General features: G+C 34.2%; 2 protein-coding genes across 2 annotated transcripts; both read right to left on the minus strand.

Annotated features, from left to right (window-relative positions):
* Window positions 1-1,771: 1,771 nt before the first annotated feature.
* LOC132045398 (secreted RxLR effector protein 161-like) lies at window positions 1,772-2,570 on the minus strand. Its single transcript, XM_059435985.1, has 2 exons — window positions 2,409-2,570; window positions 1,772-2,320 (listed from the first exon to the last, which is right to left on the minus strand). Exons 1-2 carry the CDS (start codon window positions 2,568-2,570, stop codon window positions 1,772-1,774), a joined length of 711 nt encoding a protein of 236 aa, XP_059291968.1.
* A 2,815-nt stretch (window positions 2,571-5,385) lies between these two features.
* On the minus strand, window positions 5,386-6,135 carry LOC132045380 (uncharacterized). Its single transcript, XM_059435970.1, has one exon. It carries the CDS (start codon window positions 6,133-6,135, stop codon window positions 5,386-5,388), a length of 750 nt encoding a protein of 249 aa, XP_059291953.1.
* Between the last annotated feature and the right edge of the window lie 6,773 nt (window positions 6,136-12,908).

The raw sequence follows: 12,908 nt of genomic DNA on the forward strand, positions 1-12,908 counted from the left end.
CGTGGTTGGTCGGTGTAAGATCTTTATATGGCCGAGTTGGTTGTAGCCGTTTGCCCGGTTCGAATACAGCGAGATCAGTCGTGGCCGTTGGCCCGGTTTCTTCGTGACCGTGCATTCGTGGCCGTTGGTCGGATAATCGGTTATTCGCGCCGCGTGTGGGAATGCTGCCTGGCCCCACGGTGTCTGGGTGTCGAACCGTGTGACCTAACCTTATCCATATTAGGTTTTCTTTATCCTAAAAGGGGCCCATGATGTATAGGAGGCCCATAGAAGAAAACTATAAATAGGGGTCATTTTCTCATTAGGAGGGTTGGTTTTTCTGATCCACAAACTTTGTACTTCAAATATATTATAAAATTTCTCTGGCCTAGTGTTCTTCAGATTTTTAGTCCGGTTATAGTGTTCTTCAGATTTTTAGTCCGGTTATAACTGGAACTGTTCATTAAATCTCCTTATTCAACGTTGCATCTAACATATATAGATATATAAAAACTAGTCTCTTATACATAGATATAAACGCCTTAGCCTTCAATATATCGTTCTTTATTTGCTCAAAGCTCCTTAACAAATCGAATAGATTCGACTTTCTTTGATTCCTTAAAGTGTAGATTAAAATACCACATATCCTTTGCCTCATTTACAAATTTAACTTATTACCCATTTTCGAGGTAAACATGTTTAGATGTGTTGGATACAAGTATGAGGATAATAATTCGATGATATATATCTTTGGATATTAAAAGTTGATGATAACGTTTACGTATTGAACGAAGTATGTAGAATTGCTGGTACAAGCCGAGAAGTGAGAGAGAATATGAGCGGTTAATCAGAAAAAAAGAAAAATGGGTTTTTATTATCAAATAAAGACACATCAGAGACAAATTATAGAGAGAGACTGATCTATTATTCAACTTTGAACTGAATTGACATTCTATTTATTATATAGGAAAAGAAGCAGTTGCGAAGCTTTTCAGGAAGCTGTTGCGAGGCTTTTCAGAAGCTGCTGGCAAGCTGCCTGCTTGAGCTACTTATAAGCTATCTGTTTGAGCTACTTGCAAGCCGCTCGCTTGATCGTGCAAGCACAGAAAGCTACGCAAGTTTTTTCGTGAGGCATTCGTAGGAGCTACTTGCAAGCTGTCTATTTGGAGCAACTTGCAAGCAACTTGCTTAATTGGAAACTTATCCAGTTGACTGTATATTTGAATGGACATCCACAACACGGTGTATTTATAACACTCCCCCTTGGATGTTCATTAATAGATTTGTGTCTCGTTAAAACCTTATAAGGAAAAATCTAGTGGGAAAAATCCAAGTGAAGGAAAAAGAGTACACATCCAGTAATGGGCATTACAAGCTGCCTCATTAAAAACCTTATCAGGAAAACCCAATGGGACAAAACCTTGATTAAGGGGAAAAGAGTACAGCGCATAGTTTACTCCTCCTGATGAAGACCACAATTTAGATGTCTAAGTCTTTGCATTCCAATTTTGTTTACCATCTTCTCAAAAGTTGAAGTCCGCAAAGATTTAGTGAACAAATCTGCAGGATTATCAATTGAACGAATTTGTTGTACATCAATATCACCATTCTTTTGGAGATCGTGTGTGAAAAATAACTTTGGTGAAATGTGTTTCGTTCTGTCTCCCTTTATGAATCCTCCCTTTAATTGGGCTATGCATGCAGCATTGTCTTCATATGATACTGTGGGTATTTTGGTATCATACTTCAGGCCACATCTTCCTCTGATGGGATTTATCGTCGTTGATCTCAACTACACACATTCTCTACTTGCTTCATGAATAGCTTTTATCGCAGCATGATTTGAAGAAGTAGCAACAATAGACTGCTTTGTTGATCGCCATGATATAGCAGTACCTCCGCATGTAAGCAAATAGCCTGTTTGAGATCGAGCTTTATGTGGATCAGATAAATAACCTGCATCTGCATAACCAACAATATCTGTACTACCTTTGTTAGCATAAAATAGACCTATATCAATAGTACCTTTTAGATATCGCAGTATATGCTTAATTCTATTCCAATGTCTCCATGTAGGAGAAGAGCTATATCTTGCTAGCAAATTAACAGAAAAAGCTATATCAGGTCTTGTAGCGTTAGCAAGATACATAAGTGTACCAATGGCACTAAGATATGGTACTTCAGGACCAAGTAGTTCTTCATTCTCTTCCTGAGGTCGGAATGGATCTTTATTCACTTCAAGTGAGCGAACAACCATAGGAGTACTTAATAGATGTGCATTGTCCATGTAAAATTGTTTTAAAACTTTCTCAATATAGGCAGATTGATGGATAAAGACTGTCTGCTAAATGTTCAATTTGCAGACCAAGACAAAGTTTTGTCTTTCCAAGATCTTTCATCTCAAATTCTTTCTTTAAATATTCAATTGCCTTTTGGAGCTCTTCTGGAGTTCCAATGAGATTTATGTCATCAACATAAACAACAAGTATAACAAACTCTGATTTTGTTTTCTTGATAAAAACGCATGGACAAATGGCATCATTTATATAACCTTCATTAATCAAGTACTCACTAAGGCGATTGTACCACATGCGCCCTGATTGTTTTAAACCATATAATGATCTTTATAATTTGATTGAATATATCTCCCGAGACTTTGAACTAAATGCTTCAGGCATTTTAAATCCTTCTGGAATTTTCATATAAATTTCATTATCAAGTGATCCATAAAGATAAGCTGTAACCACATCCATTAGATGTATCTCAAGATTTTCATGTATAGCTAAACTAATGAGGTATCAAAATGTTATGCCATCCATAACGGGTGAATATGTTTCTATATAGTCGACACCGGGTCTTTGAGAGAATTTTTGTGCAATAAGGCGTGTCTTGTATCTTACAGTTTCATTTTTCTCATTTCTTTTTTGCACAAAGACCCATTTGTGGCCAAATGGTTTTACACCACCAGGTGTTTGGACTACCGGTCCAAAAACCTCACGTTTAGCAAGTGAGTTCAATTCTGATTGAACTGCCTCTTGCCATTTTGGCCAGTCACATCTTCGTCGACATTCTTCGATAGATTGAGGTCCTGATCTTCATTGTCTTTCATAATGTTCAATGCAACATTATATGCAAAAACATTATCCACCATAATTTCCAATCTATTCGATTCTATCTCATCACCAGTAAAACTTAATGATAGTTTTTTATTCACTTGAGTCTCGGGTTTACTGATATCTTCAGGAATATCAGGATTAATTAGATCTTGAATCTCACCGTTAGATCCTTTTCTAGTGTCATTTTGATCATTTTTCATGCTTCTTTTTCTAGGATTTTTATCCTTGGAACCCAATGGGCTTCCACGCTTCAGACATGTATGAGATTCAGAATCTATGGCACTAGAAGACTGTCCTTTTGGGACATCAATTCAGATAGGTGCATTCTCTGCAGGAATATGTGACTTAGTTATCCTTTTCAAATCAGTAAATGCATCCGGAATCTGATTTGCTATTTTCTGCAGATGGATGATCTTTTGGACAAACAGGGGAATGTGGATTAAAATGAGAGAGTGATGAAACTTTTCACGCAATTTGTCTTTTGATTTCCCTTTTCTCTCCCCCTAATTGTGGGAAATTCATTTCATCAAACCGACAATCTGCAAATCGAGCAGTGAATAAATCTCCCGTCAAAGGTTCAAGGTAGCGAATAATAGAGGGTGATTCAAACCCAATATATATTCCTAACCTTCTTTGGGGGCCCATCTTAGTGCACTGTGGTGGCGCAACCGGCACATATACAACACAACCAAAGATTTGGAGATGAGCAATATTTGGTTCATAGCCAAATACTAATTATGACGGAGAGTATTTATTATAATGAGTCGGTCTGAGACGAATAAGCGATGTTGCATGTAAGATAGCATGACCCCAGACAGTAGTGGGCAACCGTGTTTTCATAAGTAGTGGTCTTGCTATTAATTGCAGGCGCTTAATAAATGACTCAGCAAGGCCATTTTGAGTATGAACATGAGCCACAAGATGTTCAACTTTTATCCCAACTGATAAACAATAATCATCAAAGGCTTGGGATGTAAATTCTCCAGCATTATCGAGACGTATAGCCTTAATGGGATAATCTGGAAACTGTGCCCTTATGCGTATTATTTGTGCCAATAATTTCGTAAACACCAGGTTGCGAGATGATAAGAGGCACACATGGGACCACCTTGAAGATGCGTCTATTAAGACCATAAAATATCTAAATGACCCACAAGCTGGGTGAACAGGTCCACATATATCCTTATGTATACAATCTAGAAAGGCAAGAGATTCAATACCAACTTTCATTGGCAATGGTCATGTTATCAATTTGCCTTGACAACAAGCAGCACATGAAAATTCACCACTTTCAAGAATCTTCAGGTTCTTAAGTGGATGCCCATTTGAATTTTCAATGATTCGCCTCATCATTATTGATCCAGGATGACCCATTCGGTCATGCCAAAGCACAAAAGTACTTGAATCAGTAAACTTCTGGTTTACGATAGAGTGTGCTTCAACTGTACTAATTTCTGCATAATACAGGCCAGAAGACAAAGTTAATTTCTCCAAAACATATTTCTGGCCGGAGACATTCTTGGTAATACCAAGATATTCAACAGTAATTTCATTTAATGTCTCAACGTGATGCCCATTCCTACGGATATCTTTGAAACTCAACAAGTTTCTTGGGGATTTAGAAGAGAACAATGCATCTTCTATAACAAGTTTCGTCCCCTTAGGCAAAAATATAATAGCACTTCCAGAGCCTTCAATCAGTTTTGAATTACCAGAAATTGTAGTAACATTTGCCTTTTTTCTAAGCAAGTAAGCAAAATATTTCTCGTCTTTGAATATGGCATGCATTGTTCCACTATCAATCACACAAATATCTTCGATCATTGATCCAAACAATATTTGAGGAACGTCCATATTTTCTTCAAAATGAAAAAATATACACAAAGTGAACATTATAGTAAATATTATTACCAAAACATGATTTACACTTGATTTACAAGACTCATAACCGTACAAACCAGATTTCTAAAACTAAACATGTCTTAACTTTAAGTATTAACATGATTATACAAACAACACGAATTAAAACATTTAAGTTTCTACAGATTCATCTCTGATTACAAGATCTATTTCTGGGAGTGCAAAGTAATCAGCTACATCCAAATGCATGAAGTCATCATTATTTTCAGAAACAAAATTTGCTTCAGCAGTCTTTTATGCCCTTTTTAGGGAGGCTTGATAAAGCTCAACCAAGTGCCTTGGCGTACGACAAGCACGTGCCCAATGGCCTTTACCACCACATTCGTGGCATTTATCTTCTGGGTTTCTCCTTTGCACCACTTCATGTTTTTCATCCTTCAAAAAGAAGGGATTTATTTGGTGCAAGGCGATCATCATGATTATAGCTTTTCCCTCCACCGCGGTCATGACCACTGCTAGGGCCACAACGAGGATTGGGGCCACGGCCTGTTCCACGCTTAGCTTGGTGAAAGTTAGTCTCATTCACTTCAGGGAACGGACTAGAACCAGTAGGTCGACTTTCATGATTTTTCATTAATAATCCATTATTTTGTTCGGCTACAAGAAGATGTGAAATTAGTTCAGAATACTTTTTGAACCCCATCTCTCGATATTGCTGCTGCAGGAGCACATTCGAGGCATGGAAAGTGGTGAAAGTTTTCTCCAGCATATCATTATCAGTGATATTTTCACCACATAATTTCAGCTGAGATATAATTCTAAACATTGAGGAATTATACTCACAGATAGATTTAAAATCTTGTAGCCTCAAATGGATCCAATCAAAACGTGCTTGTGGAAGAATGACCCTCGTCAGGTGGTCATATCTATCTTTTAAATTATTCCACAGCATAAAAGGATCTTTAATAGTGAGATATTCCAATTTCAAGCCCTCATCAAGGTGATGGCGGAGGAATATCATTGCCTTGGCATTGTCTTGATTTGATGCCTGATTTTTATTTTGGATGGTGTCTGCCAGACCCATCGCATCAAGATGAATTTCAGCATCAAGTACCCAAGACACGTAGCTTTTGCCCGATATATCCAGGGCAACAAATTCAAGTTTAGAAAGATTTGTCATTGATTAAGAAAGAGAAGACTATACCTTCGAAGCTTTTAAAGTATTTGCTCGAGATGGCAGAGTCTCGTGCGATAACGTGTTATAAAATAAAGACTATAAAGTAAGTTCACCAGAGACAAGTTATAGAGAGAGACTGATATATTATTTAACTTTGAACTGATATACAAATGAACTGAATTGACATCCTATTTATAGAGGAAAAGAAGCAGCTGCGAGGCTTTTCAGGAAGGTGTTGCGAGACTTTTCAGAAGCTGCTGGCAAGCTATCTGCTTGAGCTACTTGCAAGCTATCTGTTTAAGCTACTTGCAAGCTGCCTGCTTGATTAAGCTTTGAGGAAAATTTGTGCAAGGCTTTTTAAGCTCGCCCGCTTGAGCTAATTGCAAGCTGTCTGCATAATTGTAAGCTTATCCAGTTGACTGTATATTTAAATGGACATCCACAACACGGTGTATTTATAACATTTTTCCATTACTTATTCCAGAATACTCATCCCTTATATATTTACAGAGAAATTATATAAAAAGAAAAAGAGATTGAATATCAGGATTATATTGGGACAAAAATACAGTGGATTGGGGCTAAGTAATCAATGTGGACCTTCTCTGCATTGCCATCAGAATTTGGCCGCCTGTCTTTCTTCACATTTAATTGCACGGTTATTCCTCAAATGAAGCTGGTCTTTAATTTTTACCCATTCAAAATTGAATTTATGCCTTAGGGCATTTTGTAAGGGCACGCGGTATAATTTGTGAGATATTAAATGTGAAATATAAACTTATGTCGAGCTAAAAAGTTGTTTGTTATGAATGACAAAAATTAAAGACCAGCACAAAATAGGGCCAAAAGTGCAAATGACCCCTTTCTTTAGATATGGGCTGCCCAACAAAACAATTTCCAAGAAAATAATGCCTCGATAACATTTCTCAAGACTTGCAAGAGTTTTAGATGCTACGGAGTTCATGCAAATTTCTTCACAAAAATCAACACAAACATTTCATTCCACGTTAATTTCACAAATAGAACGCTGTTTGATTGCTTGGAAAGAACAGAAGAAGAGCTAAATCTCCACCTAAAGCCATTGAACAAACTCGGAGCTTGGGTAAAAATTTTTTTGGATCAGCACAATGGTGATTTGTTTCAATCGGATGTTATTGGATTATGTTGGAAACAACTTAAGGAGTTTGAATATAAATTTTGGGGTGATTTTGGTGGAGACTTAATGTGGTTTGAGTTGAAATTTGAGCTATAATTCGAAGAAAGAAGGAGGTTTTGTCAAGTATAACTGTGTGTTCCCTTCATGTATCCATGTACATCCTCTATATATATATATGTGTGTATATCTATGTATACCTGTGTGTGATATACATGAATATACAATGTTATACATGTGTCGCAGATATTTTTTCAACTCGATTTCGGTGATTTTGTTTTTCCTTCAAATCAGCGCAAATGACCTCAAATCTTGCTCAAATTTTATGTATTACCTCTGCCATGTATTTTTGACGAATTCCAACTATATTTATTAAAAAATTATTTATTCGTAAAAAAAAATAGTAAATGGTATTCTATAGCTAGTTGGTCATATTTTTTTTTTTTTTCCCGTGGAGAAAGGCCCAATCCACCTTTCTACCCTGGTTCAGGATTTGGAAAAAAAAATGAATTATGTTTTGTCAGCTCCATTTTCTTGTTAATTAACTGAAAGATAAATGTGTTATATTTCAAATTAGTCGAAGTAAAGTTGAACTTTATATGTAGGTTGCTCTAGTGATATTCTTTTCCATATTCCACTCATAGGTAGGAAGCCTGAGTCACAAAAGGGAAAAACAGTGGGTAACCATTTAAAAGTTAATGTTACTGTCTAAAAAAGTTTAACACAAAAAAATACCTCCATTCATTTATGTGAAGATGTTACTGTTTGAAGAATCAAACAATTTTTCTTTAATTACAAGTTTCTCAAACTTGTTTAATAATTTGAATCACTAGTTATGTTACGTTGGTTTCATGATTTATAGCACTTTTCGTGTAATTTTCTTTAAAAAAGAAAATTTTATTTTAAATATTTACACCCCAATTCATAATAAAATTAAGTATTTTAATCTTCATACTCTAAACACTTAATCACATAAACTGGGACAAAGAAAGTAGTAATTATGCATAAGCAAGGAAAAAAGAAAGATACTATTGGTGAAAACGTGTCATCCATGTACAATATGTACAGCAAGCTAATTAATGAGATTGCCAAAACCATGTCACTTCGGGCTTACGGCTGAACTTTTTTGGTCCGTCAAATTGTGTGTTTGAGACAAACATTTCACACTTGTAGAGGTACTGTAGGGAATAAACTTTAAATACCTGTCCAGACTCCAGATTAGTTCTAAACATGATATATTGATAGATCAAATGGTCCCCGAGTTAAAAGAAAAAAATATCGACCCTCAGCCTACTACGTTAAAGGGGGAAAAAGAAACAAATTAACTTTCCAAGTGAGCCACGGTTGAACATGCCCATGATTATTAATTAGTAGGACAGTTAATGACTTATTGTCGAGGAGTATGGTGAGATGATTAGAATCCCTCCACTCTTAATCAATCAGGAGTTTCAAGTTTCAAGCCTAAGAACGAAATAACATCTTTTTTAAAAGCGTTTTACAATAGATGGCCAACTTGACACGAATCCAAATCGACCGAGCTTATTCCGGATAGTGGACGCCTAAAGAAAAAAATGTAGTAAGAAACAGTGGTGGAACTAATTTTTTTTTTTTACGAAGGGTGTGAAAATATGAAAAAGTAAGAATACGAAGATATTAAGGGGATTCATTCGAGACATAGTATATAACATAATTTTTTTTTTTTAACATATCTACACAGTGTATTTTTCCAACGAAGGTCCCGAACTGATTGGAGAAAACTGGTTCACTTCTATGAAATGTATGTCATGTAACTTCATGCAAAAACACACGTACCGTCAATATGTCATATAAGCCTAAATTATTGATGTCTTTTTTTGGTTTTCTTGAATTGACTTGTCCTGCCGCTGATCTCCTCAATGCGAGCTGTTAATTGAGAAGATAGCTAATGAGTTGGACTTTCCACACGAGCAAAACTTTTGGACGATATACAAAAATACGTGAAGCTTATACATTAACGCATATACATATAGGCCTGTGGTTTTTCATCAGAAGAGCATGAAAAGAACTTTTCAACATAGCTTTCACTAGTAAAGCTAAAGAATCAATTGCACAAAATTAGCTACGGACCAAATGTAAGTGTAGCCATTTGCACATTTCAACCAAGACAACCAATGATTCAAGGCAATATCAAAGTGCATGCATGTTCAGCACCATGATCACAAGTACTTACATATCTAACTTTGTAATAGAATATAACTTATATATAAATTGGTAGTGTAAAGAGTAATTTAACCTATAATTATAGCAGGTTAATTATCATTTAATCATGTTACGAATTAATGCTTGTCATAGAAATTTACCAATAATTACTGTATATGTTTAATATTTATTAATTGATGCATGTATAGAGCTTGCTCAATTTCATAAATGTATGTCTATCTTATTATCCTATAAATTTAAGTGCAATTTTAAAGAAACCCTAAATTACTTCTCCAAATTGAACCATAACATTTGATTCAATCTGGGGGGTAGAGATTAGTGTGTATAATTACTAGAAAACGTATTGAGAGTCATCCTTAATTACTCATCGATGACTCATTTGTGTTACATATTTACATAATATATAACAAAACTTCTACATTGGAGGCAAAAGTAATTTTATTTCACATATATACACGAATAAATTAAAAATGCTTATCGGTATTGAGTCAATTTGGATCTTTCAATTGTTGATATATTTTAAATCTTTGGTCTTCACAATATCCAACCGATGTGCACTATTAGATATTCTATTTGGTAGTAGAACATTAACCTTTTGTTACATTACTTAATTGTAGATTCATGCAAAATTCGCCAACTTCAATTTTAAAAAAATGAAAAAGTATCAAAATATATTGTATTCTTATTGTGAAAGACTAGCGATCACATGGCACAATAACTCAAATTCATTATTTAAAGTTGTAAGAATTAATTGTTAGTGAAGTGACCAAACAAATATATAGAAGGTCACCATTGTTTAGTCCGACATCATGAAAACTGTCAAGTGTACATACACATGCATGTAAGTAGGTCTATCTCATTTTCAATACATTGTGATTTGTAAATTAAGGAAGTGCAATTAAAAAGCGAATATCAATTACTTCTTAAAATTGAGCAGCAACGTTTGATTTTTCCACGGACAGTCTCATGCTAGAATTGAAAATATTAATAGAAAAAGACGGAATTATTTAAGGGAAAAAATAGTATATATGATTAAGAGTTCAAAATGGTAATTGCTACTCTAAGTCCTAACAACTTTCTTTTGTGGGTTGAATGGGGGGTGGATGGTATATGTGCTTGGATCCTCAATTATCCAGAAATTGTAAATTAAGCTACCGTAGTTGCAAACTATGTACAGTAGACTTTCTATTGGTAGAATTTATTGTCTTGAATCTTGATCCATCTACTAACAAATGCTTGTAAATTCTATGAACTTCCAATTCAACATTCGTTAAGTATGCATTGAATGTTAAGTATTTAGTTGAATATCACGAGAACTAAATTGAAGTTTAACAATAACATAAGAACCAAAATTAAGAAGGAAAAGTCATATTTTATTTGCAATTAAACCTAAGATCTTAATGGGCTCTTTATCACAAAATTTCACACTTAGGTGCGTAGAAATATTATACACCATAATTGTGTTGGCAGTTGGCATACACAGAAAGAGAACACATGTAATACCATATTCAGGACATTATATATATACTATCCATATATGCCCGTGAGATGCACGGGCCGAACATGTTTATTCACTTTAATTAGCCTGCCTTTAAGGTTTGTATTTTGTAAATAATTTTTAAAAATTTGTCATAATCATGACAATGAAAGTTGTTCATCAATGTGAAAAAGAAAATTAGTAAGAAGGTGAGGGAAAATTAATATTTTGATTTTAGATTTTTTCTTTTAAATTGTTTAATATCTTATATGTATACTGACAAGTTGATATCCATCTCAATCAATTAACTGTTCAGATCCAAACATAAGAACTATTGTTATATATATTGGTTTTTTTAAAAGCAAAACTAATAAAATATTTTTATTAAATTAATTAAAAAATATGAGGAAATAAATGTGTCGGATAATTAAAATTGAAGTGCATACGTCTATGGAATAAATATTAAGTATTATGACATATTAGAAATGCGATATGTTATATCGTAAATCACCAAATTTTAATTCCGAAATGAAAATATAAACTAATACATTTTATAAATGCAAAGAAACAATAATCAGAGAATGCAAAAGAGAGTAAGATAAGTAAAGTATTGGCAAAGAGTTTTCCTTCTTTCTTAATACTTTAAGCGTGAAAAGAGGACGAACAATAGCAATGTAAATTTGTACCAAAAGTTATATAAATTGCACACTTTAACCAACTACTTTTTTATCCACTTAGACATTTGTCATAGTCTCTCTCCAATAGACTATTTTCAAGAATATTGATTAGAAAGGATTAATTTTATTTTGGTTTTATAAATGAACAAGTAATTTGGACACACACATATTATATTTTTCAAGAACGCGAAAAGTCAAGAGTGAACAAGTAAAAGTGTACGGAGGAAATAAATGTGTCGGAGAATTAAAATTAAAATGCATACGTCTATGGAATAAATATTAAGTACTATGACATACTAGAAATGTCCACGTGGGATTAAAAAATAGTTGGATAAAGTGTACAAGTTATATAGCTTATGGTATAAGTATTTATTACGTGTACAATTAGTTAAGCTTTTGGTACAAGTTTGGGCAGCTGTGTTCGTACCCCCAAGCCACTTATGAGCCGTGTTTGTCCCCCCCAAGCCGCTTATTAAATATTAAGTACTATGACACATGTCTATGTTAATATGGATGAAGGGAGTACTTCATTTTTATTAATTCTTAAAGAACGAGAAAAGTCAAGTATAGTAACGTGACCAAGTAATATGGGACGGAAGGAGTACTTCATTTATTAATTCTTAAATAACGTGAAAAGTCAAAATGAACAAGTAAAAGTGCACAGAAGAAATAACTATGTGTCGGAGAATTAAAATAGAAATGCACATGTGTATATATGAGAAGAGAATAAATATTCAGTACTATGACATATATCCACGTGAGATTTATTCATTCTCAAAGAATGTGAAAATTCAAAAGTGAACAAATTAAAGTGCATGGAGGAAATAAATATTTAAAGTGCATACGTCTATACATGAGAAGGGAATAAATATTAAGTACGATAACACATGTCTACATGGAATATAAAAATAGTTGGATAAAGTGTACAAATTATATAGCTCATGGTACAAGAATTTAATGTGGGTACAATTCGTGAAGCTGTTGGTACAAGCTTAGGGAGCGGTGTTCGTCCCCCCCAAGCCTCTTATTATATATAGAAAAATAATATAGATAGAAATGTAAAAAGCTAAAAGTGAACAATTAAAAGTGCATGGAGGAAATAAATTTGCGTAGGAGAATTAAAATTGAACTGCATACGTCAATACATGAGAAGAGATAAATATTCAAGTAGAACACAAAAAGTCAAAAGTGAACAAGTAAAAGTGCACGGAGGAAATAAATATGTTAAGAATGTAAAAAGTCAAAAGTGAACAAGTAAAAGTGCATGGAG

Source organism: Lycium ferocissimum, unplaced genomic scaffold (genome assembly GCF_029784015.1).
Source record: "Lycium ferocissimum isolate CSIRO_LF1 unplaced genomic scaffold, AGI_CSIRO_Lferr_CH_V1 ctg657, whole genome shotgun sequence".
Classification (NCBI taxonomy): Eukaryota; Viridiplantae; Streptophyta; class Magnoliopsida; order Solanales; family Solanaceae; genus Lycium; species Lycium ferocissimum.

Bases quoted from the DNA above. Each gene is read 5' to 3' on its own strand.
- LOC132045380 (XM_059435970.1), bottom strand. From the start codon at position 6,135: ATGACAAATCTTTCTAAACTTGAATTTGTTGCCCTGGATATATCGGGC.
- LOC132045398 (XM_059435985.1), bottom strand. From the start codon at position 2,570: ATGTGGTACAATCGCCTTAGTGAGTACTTGATTAATGAAGGTTATATA. The intron at 2,321-2,408 runs GCAATTGAATAT...AACATTTAGCAG, and splicing joins CTCCAGAAGAGCTCCAAAAG to ACAGTCTTTATCCATCAATC.